This window comes from Vespula vulgaris, chromosome 10 (genome assembly GCF_905475345.1).
Source record: "Vespula vulgaris chromosome 10, iyVesVulg1.1, whole genome shotgun sequence".
In the NCBI taxonomy this organism is placed as follows: Eukaryota; Metazoa; Arthropoda; class Insecta; order Hymenoptera; family Vespidae; genus Vespula; species Vespula vulgaris.
Genome location: NC_066595.1, coordinates 1,788,164 through 1,805,000, shown reverse-complemented (window position 1 = coordinate 1,805,000; position 16,837 = coordinate 1,788,164). Strand labels below are relative to the sequence as shown.

The 16,837-nt window shown below is 33.6% G+C and overlaps 1 protein-coding gene across 2 annotated transcripts in view; it reads left to right on the top strand.

Moving 5' to 3' along the window:
• Positions 1–16,837, top strand: part of LOC127067267 (GAS2-like protein pickled eggs) — a 77,219-nt gene that overhangs the window by 21,726 nt on the left and 38,656 nt on the right. For both annotated transcript variants that reach the window (XM_051002016.1, XM_051002015.1), the window contains one exon: positions 11,951–12,478. In XM_051002016.1, the coding sequence (XP_050857973.1) occupies positions 11,951–12,478 (528 nt within the window). The remainder of the gene's footprint in view (positions 1–11,950; positions 12,479–16,837) is intronic.

The following is a 16,837-nucleotide window of genomic DNA, read 5'->3' as shown; positions in this document are numbered from 1 at the left end:
TACGTGAAGATATATTAGTTCGAGTTTAATTACGCAAATTGATTTAATTTCGTTTAATTCTACGCGAGTTTATCATCGAATTAATTCTAATTGTTTTCTTTTTTTTTCTTTATATATATATATATATATATATATATATATATATATATATATATATTAAAGGGTTAAGATTTTAGAAATAAATTTAATTTTGTTGAAGAAACAATGATCTTCTCAATGAACTAAATCATTGATTTATACATAGTTTGGTACTTACGTACTTCGCTATACGCATGCGTGCATGTTTGTATTATTTATATACGGTACGAAGTAGAAAATTCCTCGAATTATTCGAATCGCTTCGCGGCGGAGTTAACAGTCCAAGGAACTTGTTTGTTTGCGGAAGGAAATGAAAATAAACGGATTTCACTCTCGTTCCTTCTCGCTACGCTTTATTCCCTTTCATGTAATAAGATATTATTTTCATATCGTCATATCGTTCTTTTACTGTCGTCGAGTAAATTCCTACTCTCGTATTTTCAGAAAAAACAAAAAAAAAATATTAATTACGCATCACTGTAGAAAATAGAAGAATTTTATATATATCACAAAAATAATGCAATTCGATTGATCGGAGTAAGGATTTTCTTGTTGTTTTCTGTTTTTTTTATTTCTTATTTTTTAATTTGTTTTTTAGATCTTCTCATTTTTCGTGTTTCCAATTGTCACATACAATTGCGTTGAGAACTTTGAAACTTTACTAAAACAAATATAACATATGTAGCAAAAAGATTAATACGATTCGATCGAAGTTTATCGAGAAGAAATATCTTTTCTCTCTTTTTTTTTTTTCTTTTTTTCATATTTTTCATTTTATATTCGACCTAAGGAAAGAAGTACAATTAATAATTAATTAATACATTCGATAAGAGGAACATCGTAGTTGAGAATTTTTAACGACAATGTCAAACTGATACAAACATTTTTAATATACGACATAGGAGCGATTATATTTTATCCGATTATAGAAAAAATTAAATCGTCGTATTTATTTATTTACTTTTTTTTTCTTCTTTCACGAGTTCTACGGAACGGGACTACGAAGAATGCGTCTAGTTATTTTTATGATCCCTAAGATCGAATTAAACGTTCGCGTCCTTCCATCCGGTCCTTTTCTCATCCACCAGTCCTATAAATATACTTACTTTCTCTTTCTCTCTCTCTCTCTCTCTCTCTCTCTCTCTCTCTCTCTCTCTTTCATTCTTACTCTCACTCTCATTCTCACTCTCACTCTCACTCTTACTCTTTCTTTCTCTCGTTCTCTCTTTCTCTCTCTTTTACTCTGTCTCCCTTAGACAGTTTTCTCTCGACGTGGCAGGGGTTGTACTGGAAAAACAAGAGGACGAAAATAGACGAAGAGAAATCGTGTGGGCGCCAGGCCGATCTTCCGAAGGATATATTCTAACCATGGCATGGCATTTATTTCCATCGCGTTTTAATGCCAACAACGGAATCATGCTGTCGTGCTACTGAAAACGACGCTTTGTATTACGACTTCTTTTCGTGTTATTTCTTGATCTCTGTCTCATTCGTTGCAAGACAATACTTTTAAACTTTTGAAAAGAAAAAACATTGGATGTCAATATTATTTTCATAATTATTATGAAATTTATCATGTAATTAATTATCTAATTAATTAATCATGTTAGATAATTGTAATCGACGATGTTGCAAAGAAAAAAATCTATATCAATGATTATTAACTGTTTTGAAATTATTTCATTAATTATATTGGATAATTATAATATTTATGTGTCAATTAAAGTAAACGTCGATAAGAAAAAATAAAGGGATTTCGTTTTCGGATTGATTAATTAATTTAATGACTAAATCGTGTCAGATAATCGTAATCTTTAGGTGTTAGTTAAAAGAAAAAAATGGCGATAAATAATTGTTTGGAATGATTATTCGATTTATTAATTAATCGATTATGATACTTTCGTAAAGTCTAAAGCAACAAATTTGTTGATTTACTTAATTAATTAATTAATTATGGTAAAGGTATATTTTATTTCGTAAATAGATTTGAGGGACTAGACGCTCTATTAAATTTTTTCGACAATCGTGGGTGTCGGTATATTTTTTGATAGCAGAAATATTAAGGAAAAGAGAGAGAGAAAAAGAGACAGACAGGAAACAGAGAGAGGGATGAAGAGAGAAAGAAAAAAGTAGCAAGAGAAGGTCTTTGTTATACTTCCGAATTGTTGAAACGTGACAAGTCTGGCTTCAAACGAGCGTCGAGACGGATTAGCCATGGAAAGTACACGGCATTTTGGTTGAAAACGAGCGATAAAGAGAGATAGAGAGAGAAAGAGAGACGAGATGCGAATACTCGTGTCGTTTCTCGTTCGAGGTGAATGATCTCGTGTGAAAAAAAAATTCGTTTGTTTTAGGGCGATGGTTTTTTTGTCTATCTCTTGCTCTCTCTCTCTGTTTTTTTTCTTTTTTTTTTTTTAGACGATTTAAGTCTCAATACGACTTTTGACTTTTTTTTTCCGGCGCCGATCGGCTAAATTATCGTATTATAGTTTCTAACAAGATCAGAAAGTTTAATTTGTTATATACTCGATGTAGGATAAATTATATAAATACGTAGAAATTTGATTTCAATTCTACTAATTTGTATAATACGTTTGATCGTTTCATTACATATAAAAAAAAAAAAAAATTCATAAATTCATAAATTTCACACAAATGTTTATCAGAAAAATCTAAACGCACACACACATATCTACTAGTTAATATCATATATATGTATATATATATACAACTTAGTCTCCTAGTTTCCGATTTAGAAAATAACGGAGACACGAGAGGACAATTCGAGGACTATTTGATTAATAGTTTCAAGATAATAGAATAAAAGATTGAGATAAAGAGCGAATCGCGATCGAAAGGTGTCTACTTCTAGCATGTTTTATCTTTTTTTTTCTTTTTTCTTTTTTGTTTGTTTCTTTTTCTCTTGCTTTCTTTCATCCTCGCATATCATTCAATATTCTATGTTGCCTTATAGCGAATGACTAGGAAACGCTTATTGCTATCGCCCATGTCGTTCTGGAATTCGTTAGCTATTAATTTACCTGACGCTCGAGATAAAGGAACGATAATTCAGTCGGACGAAAGCAAACTTTTCTCTTCCCCTCTCATCTGTCTCTCTTTATCTCTCTCTCTCTCTCTCTCTTTCTCTATCTCACTCTTTCCCTGTCTCTGTCTCTGTCTCTCTTTTTCATCGGGTATCGGAGAGCAAGTAATCGACGTTAAGCGACCATTAAGCAATTGAGAGCAATTATGGCAGCGGAGAGCAAGGAGATATCGCGGTGCTACTCGTAATTAATATACGTTCATGTTCCTTTTCGTACTATCCTATCGCTTTCGTGTCTTTCAACTTATTCGTCCCTCCTGACAAATGATATATATGTATATATATATAATAAGATTATACAGGGTGACACAACCGGAACGTTACAAATCAAAACCAATTGTGATTATCGATAATGAATTCTTCTTTTTTCTTCTTCTTTTTTTCTTTTCCTTTCTTTTTTTTTTCTTTCTTTCTTTCTTTTCGTTCCTTCTTCTGCATCTGATTGACCCTCATAAATGAATATTATGAAAAAAAAAAAGTCGTCGTTCCGGTATAAAAACTAATGTGTAATTTTTTCTTCTTCTTCTTTTTTTTTTATCTTTTTTTGGATTTCTCTTTTTTTTTTCAAGAAAGAAAAGAATTCGCGTTTTAATTCGCAGTAAGAACGGACCACGATTGAAATAATAAACGATGAAACGTTACATTGCCCCCTTTCTTTTTTTTTTTTTGTCAATCTTATAATTCCCCTTTCTTTTTGATAATTAAATGCGAATGAAAAGAAGTAGAAAGTCGACTTTTCGCGTTTTGAAAAAGTGTTTTTTTTCTTTTCTTCTCTTTTTTTTTTCTAGATTATATCGAAACGGAGAACAATTTGTAACACATAATAATTATGTATACGTGCCACCTTTTATAATATATTTTCCATTTAATACGGTATATTTCTAATCTGGTATAGTTCACATGCATGGCCATAGTTCTTTTCTTCTTATAAAGGCGCTGTCACGTCGTGGCAAAATAACGGCCCGATAGAATCGATAGAGTAAAACGAGAGAGATAGAGAGAGAGAGAAAGAGAGAGAACGAAACGCATAATACTCGAGAGCTCGTTTTACGAATGGCCTGTCGTTTCAGGGCGAATGTCGATTATAACGTTCGGTCAATTAAGTTAACGATAACGGCCTCTCAGTTTCGTTACAACGAACCTTACAGAGATAAGATTCTTAACGTTAAACGATCGCGCTATTAAATTTCATTTCTATTTCGACGCATTACACTGTTTCTCGAGTTTTGCAGAAACAAAATCTGTAATAATGTTTCCGTTTCGTTTCATGTAAACCACACTTGTTGCTTTTCTCTTTCTTTCTCTCTCTCTCTCTCTCTCTTTTTTATGTTTCATTTTTATTTCTTTTTCCAAGGATCGTTAAAATTCCTAAAGATCTGCCATACGAAAGTTCTCCGTGTACGAAGTTTAAACGTCGATCGATTTTTTTTCGAAATATTTTCTTTTTATTCGTTTGTTCTTTTTTCTTCTTCTTTTTTTTTTTTAAGACAAATTTCTTTCTCTCCTTTTTTTTTTCTTTCCACGTTGTAAAACAGTACAGAGATATTAAGAGTGGTTCTTGAATCGGAGAGGAGTTATCGATTTGAGAAAAATTCACTTAGGAGCTTTTGGTCCGTCCTTGTTGTATTAAGAAATATGATAGCAAAGAGGAATTAAAATGAAAGATAAAAATAATTGTGTTGTTGAAAAGTGTTGAGAGATAGATAGATAGATAGATAGATAGAAATAGAGAGAGAGAGAGAGAGAGAGAGAAAGAGAAAGAAAAAGAGAAAGAAAAAGAGAGAGTGAGATAGAGAAGACAGCGGAATGGTTTTAACAAGGACCAATTTATAATGTAGAATGTGCAACGACCATTTTCATTAAGAGTATTTCTCTCTCTCTCTCTCTCACTCTCTTTTTCGTAGTAGCAGTAATAGTAGTAGTAGTAGTAGTAGTAGCTGGAAGAGACGTTTCGAGAGGGTCATAGGCCACGTAATGTGACATCCTGCTGCCGGTCGACTCATCTGTCGGGCATATTAACATATGCGCCACTTCTCTCTCTTTCTCTCTTTCTCTCTTTTGTTCTTTCTCTCTTTTCCTCTCATCTTTCTCTTTTCTTACCAGTGATTCTCAAACCACAGTTGTTACAACAATAACCATTTGTACAATGACATTTCTATTTTATCCCTTGATCCATCCTTTTTATTCCCTTCGATCAAAGAGAATGAATTAAACGTTATCGCAAAGAGTTTTTAAATCACGTCGCGTGGCAGGCAGCACCTAAACCCTACGTGATCGTCTTCCTAATCGATTTTCTGTCAGAAGAAAAGAATATCTAATTTCTTATTCCGCGTATGTTCTTAGATAAGTACGTATATACGATTTGTATTTTTGTATTTTTTCTCTGGCTGCTTTTTTTTTTCTTTTCTCTTTTTCCTTCTTTTCTTTTTTTTTTGTTTTTTTCTTTAACTTCGCTCGATCGTTCAAATCGATTATTTTCATTCAAACGTTTCTTTCTCGTGGCTATATATAGGTATAAAAAGTATATTTAGATATCTATGTATGTATACGACCTCTCGATTTTTTTTCGAAGCAAACGAAAACGATAAGAGGACATTTTTTGCGGTCATTTCCGTTCTCTCTCGATTGCTCGACAAGATTTATTATCTAATCTTTTTTTCTACTTCTCTCTCTCTCTCTCTCTCTTTCTCTCTCTTTCTCTTCTTTTCTTTATTCATAGATAAGAATGACTGAAACATCTTTTGGAAGGGTTAAAACGAACGTCTTATCATCTTCGAAAAAAAAATCTATCACCTTGCTAAATCTATCACCGATGCTAAATAAAAAGAAGAAAAAATAGAGAAGAAAAAAAAAAGAAAAATTACAATTATATCGTTGATCGTAGGAGGAAGTTCCCAGATTATTTTAACGAATAGATCGATCCTTTATCGAGGCTACTGTTTCTTTTTTTAATTTTCTTTTTCCTTTTCTTCGTCATCACCTTCAGATCGTAAAAAAAAAGAAAAAAAAATTTCTAACGCTCCTTCTAAGCTCTCTTTCTCCTCTCTTTTTATAATCTTCTGTAATCGGAAAATTTATGGTAAAAAAATTATCGTATAAAAATTATCGTATAAAACATATTCTCGACAAGTAACTGAGTAAGTAAGATTAATCGATATTTTAAAGTCTAAGAACTTTTGGCCGATCCTGTATTCTATCGAAGAGAGTAACGCGAATGTCGCCCTCATCTTCTGGCAAATAAAATTTCTCTTCCCCTCTTCCATACCCCCTTGCTATCTACCCCTGTTCGTTCATAGTAATTGAGTGAAGATAGACAGTGAGATAGACGGAAAGAGAGAGAGATAGAGAGATATAGAGAGAGATAAAGAATGAAAGATAGACAGAGACAAAGAGAGAGAGAGAGAGAGAGAGAGAGAGAGAGAGAGAGAGAGAGAGAGAGAGAGAGAGAGAAAGAGAGATAGAGAACGACTTTGATGGTCCTGTTACGCTGATCGTTCGCGTCTCGTTTGGTAATTTCATGCGAAGATAACTCTTCTGTAGAGTCATCGTCGAGCGTGCGTGTTCTAATCTCTATATTATACCGTTGGGATGGTAGCAATGGTATGGTAGCTGGTTTGTATAGAGAAAAAGAGAGAAAGAGAGAGAGTAGAACGATGACGACCGGATGCTGTTAGATATGATTTTTTACGAGTGTGTGCGTTCGGGGACAGACCGGCTGTGCGTAAAACAGGGCTACGCATAAGGCCTAGGCCTTATGAGTTACACGTGCGAGAGAAACGTGACGATGGATCCACCCTTTCTTCAAAAGATTTTTCTTTTTCTTTTGTCGAGAACAATAACGAGATAGTAAAACCGATAATAAATTTGAAGGACGATAGAATTATTTAATTGTTTAATATTATGCATACACGTGTAATGCGTATTTCGAATAATTTATGTCAAAATTTTGATAATGGAATTTTAGCGGAAGGGCATTATAAAACTTTCGACAATTTTAACACGATGGTTTATAAAATTTTATAATGTATTATTAATTAAATTTGACCACGTTGTCGTCGTTCGAAATACTAACGGAGGAGAAAGTTTTGGAACATTTTTAACATAGAAATTTATATTATTTCCTAGTTCGATATTAACAATTTGAGATATTACGATGTGTTCGTTTAAGGTAAGAAAAGAAAAAATTATTTTAGTATTAAGAATGAAAAAGAGAGAGAGAGAGAGACAGAGAGAGACACGCGCACGGTGTTGACATTTTTAACGCACTGATTGAAAATTCGAAGAGATTCTCGAGTAAAAATAAATTCTTGATGAAACAAGGATAGAAAAGTGTATGTATATATTGCGCAGACGCAAACGCGCGTTTGTTTGAACTTTGCTTACATTCGAAGACTGGCACGCGAGCTGACTATATGCACTCGGTCTCCTCGTTCGCTTCGTGGCCCACGTACTTGCATTCCTGGCTCGATCAGGGCGCCGAGATGTTATTGGAATCTTTGAAATATTCGGCTTTGCCCGATCCCACGTACGGTAGCTTCGCCTTTGCGAAACGTTTCGAGCGTGCGCGTTTCGAATACGAACAGGACGATCGATGTTCGACGAATTTTCAAGGATATAATATATATACGTACAAACGTTGAAATCGATTCACGAACGTTTAAAGAATAAATTAGATACGATTCTGATAAAATTTTATATATAAAGAAAATAAAAAGAAAGTGTATATATATATATATTTACGTTTATTTATTGTATAATTTCATACATATTTAATAATTCATTTGAATACGTTTTATTATAGTATAGAATTTCAAAGGGATTATTTTCAAGTTTTCGTCAAGTTTTTTGGTCGTACTTTAAAACGTAAAATTTATATTAAAAATTATTGAATGAATCGTTTGATACGGGATATAATTAATTAGAGTGAATTATTGAAAATATAATAAAAGTTTTAACACGTCGATTGATCGAGAGTTCACTCGAGGATGATAATAAATTAATTTGCATAGGAGGTTGCATGGTAGAGTTCAGCAATCGATCATCTACTTCGATCATCGTTTCTCGACGTTAAACGTGTGCATCTTGTGCGAGCAAACGTATAATGTATATACATACATACACACACACACACATATATGTACGTATAAATGAATAATATTCTTACGGTTAAAGGTTACGAGGAGAGGATCAAAGCACACCGACTCGCGATCGATGATATCGATCGGCATACGATCGAGAGATTTCGTCCTTCGATAATAAAATTCAATATCGCGTCTCTCTCCCTCTCTTTATGTGCGCGTGTATGTCTATGTGTATATCGAGAGGGATCCGCGTACTCGATTAAATCACTAATTAGTCTCGATCGTTTTTGATTAAGTTTCAAAAAGTGACAAGGACGAAAGGAGAGAGAGAGAGAGAGAGAGAGAGAGAGAGAGAGAAATATTTTTTCTTTTTTCTTTTTATGATTATACATACATATTTTAATGGAGTAAGTCCCAAAATAGGGAGGAACAATTAAAATGAACTGTGAAAGAGGATAGCAAGATATATCGAAATAACAACAACAACAACAACAACAATAATAATAATAATAATGATAATAATAATAACAATGATAACAATAACAACAATAATAAATTAAGTATTGTGAGAGAGAATAAAACGAAACGCTTGATCGAAGATTCACGTCTCGTTGTATAGCGAGTCTGTTCATGTACGCGTGTTAGTAGCCAAGGTTTAAAGAAAAAAGAGAGAAAGAGAATTTCTTTCGTGTGTGCGTACATGCATGCGTATCTACGTGCGTTCCTACAAAACGTACGTGTGTATGTACGTGTGTGCGTGCGTGCGTGCGTGCGTACCCGGTGAAAGGTTTTACGAAGAAGTTGGAACCCTCCACGATGGATCGTTGCTCCGCTCTTTCCCTCCTCTTTCCTCTCTTCTTTCCTCTATTTTTCTTCTTTTTTCTTTTCTTACTCTCTCTCTCTCTCTCTTTTTCTTTTTTTTTACAACGTCGTCGTTGTCGGAACACGCGAATGAAAAGACAGAGAACGAGCCGTCTCCGGCATTGCCGTTTTAATAATTAATTACCGACGACGAACGATTTTCTAAGCGCAAGCTCGTTAGAAACCAACGCAACGACAGGACGTAGAAATTATTCGTAGCATTGAATTTCTATTTTCTTTTCTATCTTTTCTGCTCTCTCTCTCTCTCTCTCTCTTTTTCTTTTTCTCTCTTTGTTTTGTCGTGTTCTTTTTCTGTTTTTTCTTTAATCATTTTATTCCAGTATCAGTTGAATTTCATATATACGTATTATTAGAATTAGTCACGTTAGATCGTTCGTTCGAATAAAAATCTAATAAACTTAGACGAGATATATTAAATATAATTTGAGAAAATAAACGAAGGAATTTTTTTTTTTTTTTCATCAAACGTCTATAAATTTTAGACCGACGTTAAATTCTAATCGATAGCTCTGTTAGATTTGTACATCTGCGTCTCTATATGCGTTATTATACTATATAAGATATTTTATTATATAGATATTGCATTTTAATTTCAAATGTCATTAAAATTAGTCACGTTAGATCGTTTATTCGGATAAAGATTTTAATAGGGGAAATGTATCTGTTAGAATTTGCAAAAAGGTAACGAACTGTTATAATAAAAGAAAATTTTCGATTCACGTCCGATCTCTGACGTTCGTGCGCGCTCGTATATATATATTTATATATATATACACACATATATATGTGTGTGTGCATATATATACACACGTATACACACATGGATGAGCATGTATATTCAAAGAACGTGTATACGTTGAACATAATTTTATTCGGGCCGCGTGCAGAAGAAATGCGTGCTTCATTAGTCACGATACGTCGAACCGTAAACGGTCGATCCGCTTATTAACGCTTGTATTAAATGCGTTCCCATCGCGGACGCGTCGCAAATCCTGTAAATTTTATTATTATGTATGTAACTATTATTACTATTACTATTACTACTATTACTATTACTACTATTACTATTACTACTACTACTATTACTACTACTACTATTACTATTATTACTATTACTATTACTACTACTATTATTACTATTATTATTATTACTACTATCACTATTACTATTATTACTATATTACTACTACATTACTACTACTACTATTACTATTACTACTATTACTACTACATTACTACTACATTACTACTAATACTACTACTATTACTACTACACTATTAGTACTACTACTATTACTACTACTACTACTACATTATTACCATCATTACTACAATCATTACTATTATTACTATTACTACTACACTATTACTACTACTACCATTAGCTAGAAAGAATCGTCGAAGCTACTAAATACAACATAGTACGTTTTCAAACGATAATTAAAACGATTTTATTTCTAGCGGTAACATTACGATCAGACAAAACGTATTTCGCGTCCGCGTCACGTCTAATAACTGCTTTTCGATCGTTTTCTCCATCATCACCGCTATCACTCCCACCCTCATCCTCACACCCACTCGCTTTCACCGCATCGCCACATCGTCAGCCGACGATCAATGAAAAAATTCACCTATTCACCGTTCGATCCTACGACATGTCCGATCAATTTCAACATTGAAATTTCTCCAGAACTCCCCAGACGCAATGTACTTTGCACGAAGCTCGTAATTGATAACGAATGATCTAGGATTAAAAAAAAATTCCCCTATACGATCCTAAGATATTACAAATTATTCTTTACAGACTTCTTAGGCTAACTTTTTTTTCTCCCTTTCATTTTGCTTGCTCTGTTCTTTTTTTCTCTCTCTTCTTCAAATTGTTAAATCACAAGCATAGCTACGTAGGTTGAAAAAAGTCTTTAAGAAGAAAGAACGATCGATTTTTAAAATCGTCTAGGATACTTTCGGAGACTGAGTTTGTAACCAAAGAAAAAAGGGAAAAAAAGAGAAAGAAATATATATATATCCGACGTTTATATTATTCTAATATAGAATTATTTATTTGTTTGTTTGTCCGTTCGTATGCATCGTTGTCGTCGACGACGAATCGATCGTCCCTCGTGAAAAAAAAAAAAAAATTTCGACCTTGCACTTTACACGTCTACATCATTGTTTATTCTTTTTTTTGCCTCTTTTTTTTTTTTGTTTATTCATCAACGAAAAAATTTGACTGCTTCGGCGTCATCCTTTTGACGCTTTTTTTTCTTTTTTTTATTCTCTCTCTCTCTCTTTCTTTCTCCATGTCGACGCATCATCCTCCACAGATGTCAATAAAACGCGCTGGAATCCCATTATCTCGGTTGGACGCGAATTAATTTCGCGTCGTTCCTGATGGCCCTACGCCCTCGCGTTTATAATATATTTCTCTCTCTCTCTCTCTCTCTCTCTCTCTCTCTTTGGTTCGAAAACCGATTTCACGGACGAGAAACGTTCTTCTTTTACTTTGCAAGGGGTTGAAAGTTGAAAAAAAAAAAGAAAATAATACGAGATTACTCGTGCGTGATATATTTCATCGATCGCACGCTAATCTATAATCGTTTGAAGTTAGCTCGGAAGGATAAAAGAAATATCCTGCAATTAATAGATAATATTATATACGTAGGTAATATTATATAAAGATTTGTTGGGTACGAATAAAAATGATTTGTTAAATGAAAAACGAACGAAAAATTAATGATGAATAAATGAAAATTTATTTTGCTGCTCGATTTGTGTATTTAATTTCCTTTTTTTTTTTTTTCTGTAGCACGCAAACAACGTAAGAAAATCCGCAGCGGAATACGTGGCACGTCGGCAAGCACGGAAAATCTCGATGACACGTTCGATAACGTCGTCATTGGCGTTACCAATGTCCCAACTGAGCGACGTCGCCTTTTTACCGAACGCAAAAGCAGGAACCTTCTTTGCACGTGACAACGTCTCAAATTTCATTGGTTGGTGCCGTAACAGTCTTGGTATCATCGAATGTCTTCTCTTCGAGACCGATGATCTGATAATGCGGAAGAACGAGAGGCACGTGATACTCTGCATGCTCGAGGTAGCAAGACGTGGTGCAAAATTTGGTATGCTCGCACCGATGTTGGTCCAAATGGAAAGACAGATCGATCGTGAGATCGCTGCTGAAAACAAAGCTGCCAACGGTACGCAAGCCAATGGTAATTCGAACGAGGACAGCGACGACGAATACGCCGACATGCATCAGGAAGAACCTTGCCTCATTTACGGTCCTCAGCCACAGATCGTTACTAACGATCTGAAGAGTCTCGACGAGATGGTAAGTCCTTTTTTACGTTCACCCAGTATATGGTTTAAATTATATATTTATAAATTAAAAGGATTTATGAATGAATGAAATTTATGAATGAAAAGTATTTGTTTATATTTGTCAATAGATATTTGAATGTTAAGTAACTATACGTACATGTACATGTTAGTATATTTGATATATAATATATATATAATTATAAATATATATTATATAAGTAATATATAATGTATATTAGTATGATAATATATATATATATATGTATGTTGATATACACGTATATTCGAATGAAACCAAAAGGAATTTTTATTATTTTTATCAATCGACATAGGATATAAAACCGAGCTAGTAGATGCATTATCGTAAACAGGAAAGAAATAAAAACAGAGTTTCTTTTCTGATAAATCACTTTTATATTATAACATTTCGTGAAAACTGACTCGGATAGAAGGAACCTGTGTCGTCTCTCGTAAAAAAGGGGGAAATACGATGCTGCCGATATCTCGTAAAATTTTTCCATTTCTTTCTTTCTTTCTTTTTTTTTTTTTTTTCCTAAGTACTTCTCTCTTTCCATTTTTTTTTCTTTCCAATTCCTCTTTGTATGCCTTTTTTTTTATCTTTTCTTTTTTTTTTATTAATTTTTTTTTTTATTTTCTTTTTTTTCGTGAGAGAAAGGACGTCTGTATTCTCGACCGCGAAAATAACTCTTGCCCTTACAAGCGTATCGGAGTTATATTTATGGCGCTGCATCGCAGCTCGCCATTAATATCTCGAGATCGGGAATAACAGAGAGAGAGAGAGAGAGAGAGAGAGAGAGAGAGAGAGAGAGAGAGAGAGAGAGAGAGAGAGGAGAGAGAGAAAGAGAAAGAGAGCAGTTACACTCGTGTTTCTCTCTCTAACGTTGAAAAGTAACTGGGGAGTAGAGTGTTGCGGGGGTGTAGTGGGGTAAAGAGAGAGGAGAAATGGCTGTTTTTAAACAACAACCCTTTTCCTACTCCGGTATCCGTTAACGAGTCACTCTTTTGTCCCACCAAAGCTGCCCGACCATTCACGATTCTTTTCTCTTGTAATAGTTAAAAGTCGCGACTCCTCGTCATTCCAGACGATTTCTTCAATTGCGTTTCTTTCCCTCTTTTTTTTCTGTCTTCCTGTTTTTTTTTTCCTTCGTCCTTACAAACGAAATTTTTTATAAACGACTGTCATCATTTTCCTTTTCTCTCTCTCTCTCTCTCTCTCTGTTTTTTTCTTTTTTCTTTTTTTTTTTTTTTTTTTGAATTAAAATTTTCTCGAGCAGTGATCGTAATTCGATGTAATATAAATTCAGTGTTTCGATATATCTATTGAAGTTCTTATTAAATTTTTTTGATCGAATAATATATATATATTCATACAATATATGTTTACAACACATCGAATTATTAATTTACTATCGATTAATTTATTATAAATTAACTATCTATTACTAACTTTCTATATCCGACATGATTTTTTTCTCTTTTTGTTTTATACGAAACTCGCTTTCGCTATAAAAAAAAAATATAAAAAAAATATAACAAGGACTTCATCTTTCTCTCTCTCTCTCTCTCTCTCTTTTTCTCGTGGCTATGTGAGAAGATTGAAAATATAAAACAATCTAGTCGAAGATATCGATACTTACCTGTCTAGAGGCTAGCACGACATCGTCGTTAGTGTCGACTCGTCACGTTGAAAAACACCTCGCCGTGGGGCTCTATAGGGATATTTACGTGTGTGTATATATATATATGTATGTATGTATGTATATGTGTAGAGTATTAAGGGTGGGAGAGGAAAAGGGTGCCATGTTTGCCTTTTTCTTGGATAAGCACGCGCGCGTACGACCGACACGTTCCGGACACGCGTATAACAACGACGATTTACACTGACGATATGAAACCGTATATGTGTGTGTGTGTCTGAGAGAAGGAGAGAAAGAGAGAGAAAGACTAAATCAGCGCGACATTTCACGAAGCAGAAATTCTTTTCTCGGGCTTCACCGCACAAGCCGAGACACGTTATCGCATCTCTTTCATTCTTTCTCTTTTTCTTGTTTCTTTCCTCTTTCTTTCTTTCTTTCTTTTTTTTTTTTTTCTTTCCACTCTCATATCTTCTTCCTCTCAGCAAATTTCAGAAGAGTATCACGAAACGTTTTTCCATTTATTCGCGTCGATTATCGTCGCGATTGTTGTTCTTTTTATTTGGGAACGAAGTGAAAAAAATGTTTATTTGTGTTATTATTTTTTTCTTTTTTTGTTTCTTCTTTTATTTATCGTTTCATCTTGTTGATAATCCCGATCGAACGTACATAAGATAAGGAACGTACGGACGAAATGAAAGATTCAATTCTATGCATTATTTTATTACAGAGATATTAATTAAAGAGTAACCGGAGAACGAGCAAAGAATAGTTTACGATCTGGGCGGGGAGGACAGTTTATAGATTATTAATGGGAGGATGAGTCTCGTTTATTTCTATGCTTTTTCGAACGTATGCTTGTGGATTTATGTACATAACCCTTTGCCGTTTATATTTACGCGTGGAGAATCGTGAATAGGAAAATAGGAGGGAAGGAAGAAAAAAGAGAAAGTGAAATAGATAGATAGATAGATACATAAATAGATAGATTTATAGATAGATAAATACATAAATAAATAAATATATATATATAGATATATAGATAAATAGATAGAATGAGAGAAGGGAGTGAAAAGAAAAAAAAAAGAAAAAGGGATTCCAATTCGGTACGTCTGTGTGTGTGTGTCTGTGTCTGTGTCTCTGTCTATGTGTGTGTGTAACTGTGGTTGCAACCGCAACTGCAACGCGATTGCATTCGAGCAATGCATCGATATAGATAGGATAGGGGATGAGGGTGAGGATCGGGGATGTAAAGGGTGGTCTTCTTCGTAAAGGATACACGCATACATTTTAACCAATCACGAGTACCTCTATATCCCTTCAACATCTTCCACTACTTCTTTTTTCTCCCTCCTTTTCAATCTTCTCACCCTTATATCCTCCGCGTTACTTTAATAGGAACGTGTCAGAAGTATTATATCCCGACTGATACGTCGCGTACAACATCGTACGTACATATGTACGTATTTATTCGGATTTGTTCGTATTTGTTGTGTAATAGTTTTTAGAACTTTAATATCGTGCAAAACATTTTTAAATAATTTCAAATATCCAATGGAGAATTTAGAATATCCAATCGCGATTTTAAATATCATTGATTGACTGTAATCTTTAAAAGAAGCTTGTTGATTTCTGTTTTTGTTTTTTTATTTTATTTTATTTTATTTTATTTTTTTTTTTTTGATTTTTCTTTTTTCATAAATTTTTGAGTACTAGTACTACTGTTGCTATTGTTACGAGATTAGGCTAAGGTAATAATCTAGAAATAATGTAATTGATTTTTAACGATCAGCTGAGAATTTTTGAAATATTTCAGGGACGAATTTTGGTTCGTCCATGTAACGTAATACGTCATTTTCGTTTTAAAAATTGTTAGTTAGAGATAGAGAAATCATCTTTGGATTAATTATTTGACAAACTAATTCTCGGTTTATGTTTACTTTAGTAGCTTTCTATTAGCTACTCCTTTAGCTTTGAAAATATTCTTTGAGATATACTTGAGAATTCTATCGTTAGAAAAGTTACGTCGTTTAGTTAGAAAATATGAATGTTGGTCACGTTATTTCATTTAGTACAACATCGGTTACATCGTTCGTCAATATACGTCAAACGATTTCTCTTTCTTTAAAATATTTTTTTACTCTTTTATTTTTCTTTCTATCGTATGCATACAACAACAACAACTTATGAGAACATAAGTATCTTGGTTACCACTTGGCCGAGTACAACTTGGTTAGTTAGAAGTTAGAACTAGAGAGAGAGAGAGAGAGAGAGAGAGAGAGAGAGAGAGGGAGAGAGAGAGAGAGAGAGAGAGAGAGAGGGAGAGAGAGTGGGAGAGAGAAATTCAAACTCGACGTAGCTGAACTTTTCGCATAGTTTGTTTTAGATAGTACCCTTGAGAGAAGATGTGAGTTTGTGTCCGTCGAGAGAACAGTAAATCGTGATTCGATTATGTTGAATTGAATTACGTGTATCGTTTTAGAAGAACGTTAAATTTAAATGTAATTTCCAAAAAGAAAAAAACTCCAATTCGCGCAGAATGAATTTGATTGTTTTTCGCGTTGTTGAAAAAGTAAAAGAAAAAAGATATCAAATACGTTTGCTCGTAAAATTAATAGATTTAATTAAAACTGAATAACAATTTAATTTAAAAGAAAAAAAGGAGAGAAAAAAATATATTGAATTCGCAGGTCGAATTGAATAATTTTTCGTTT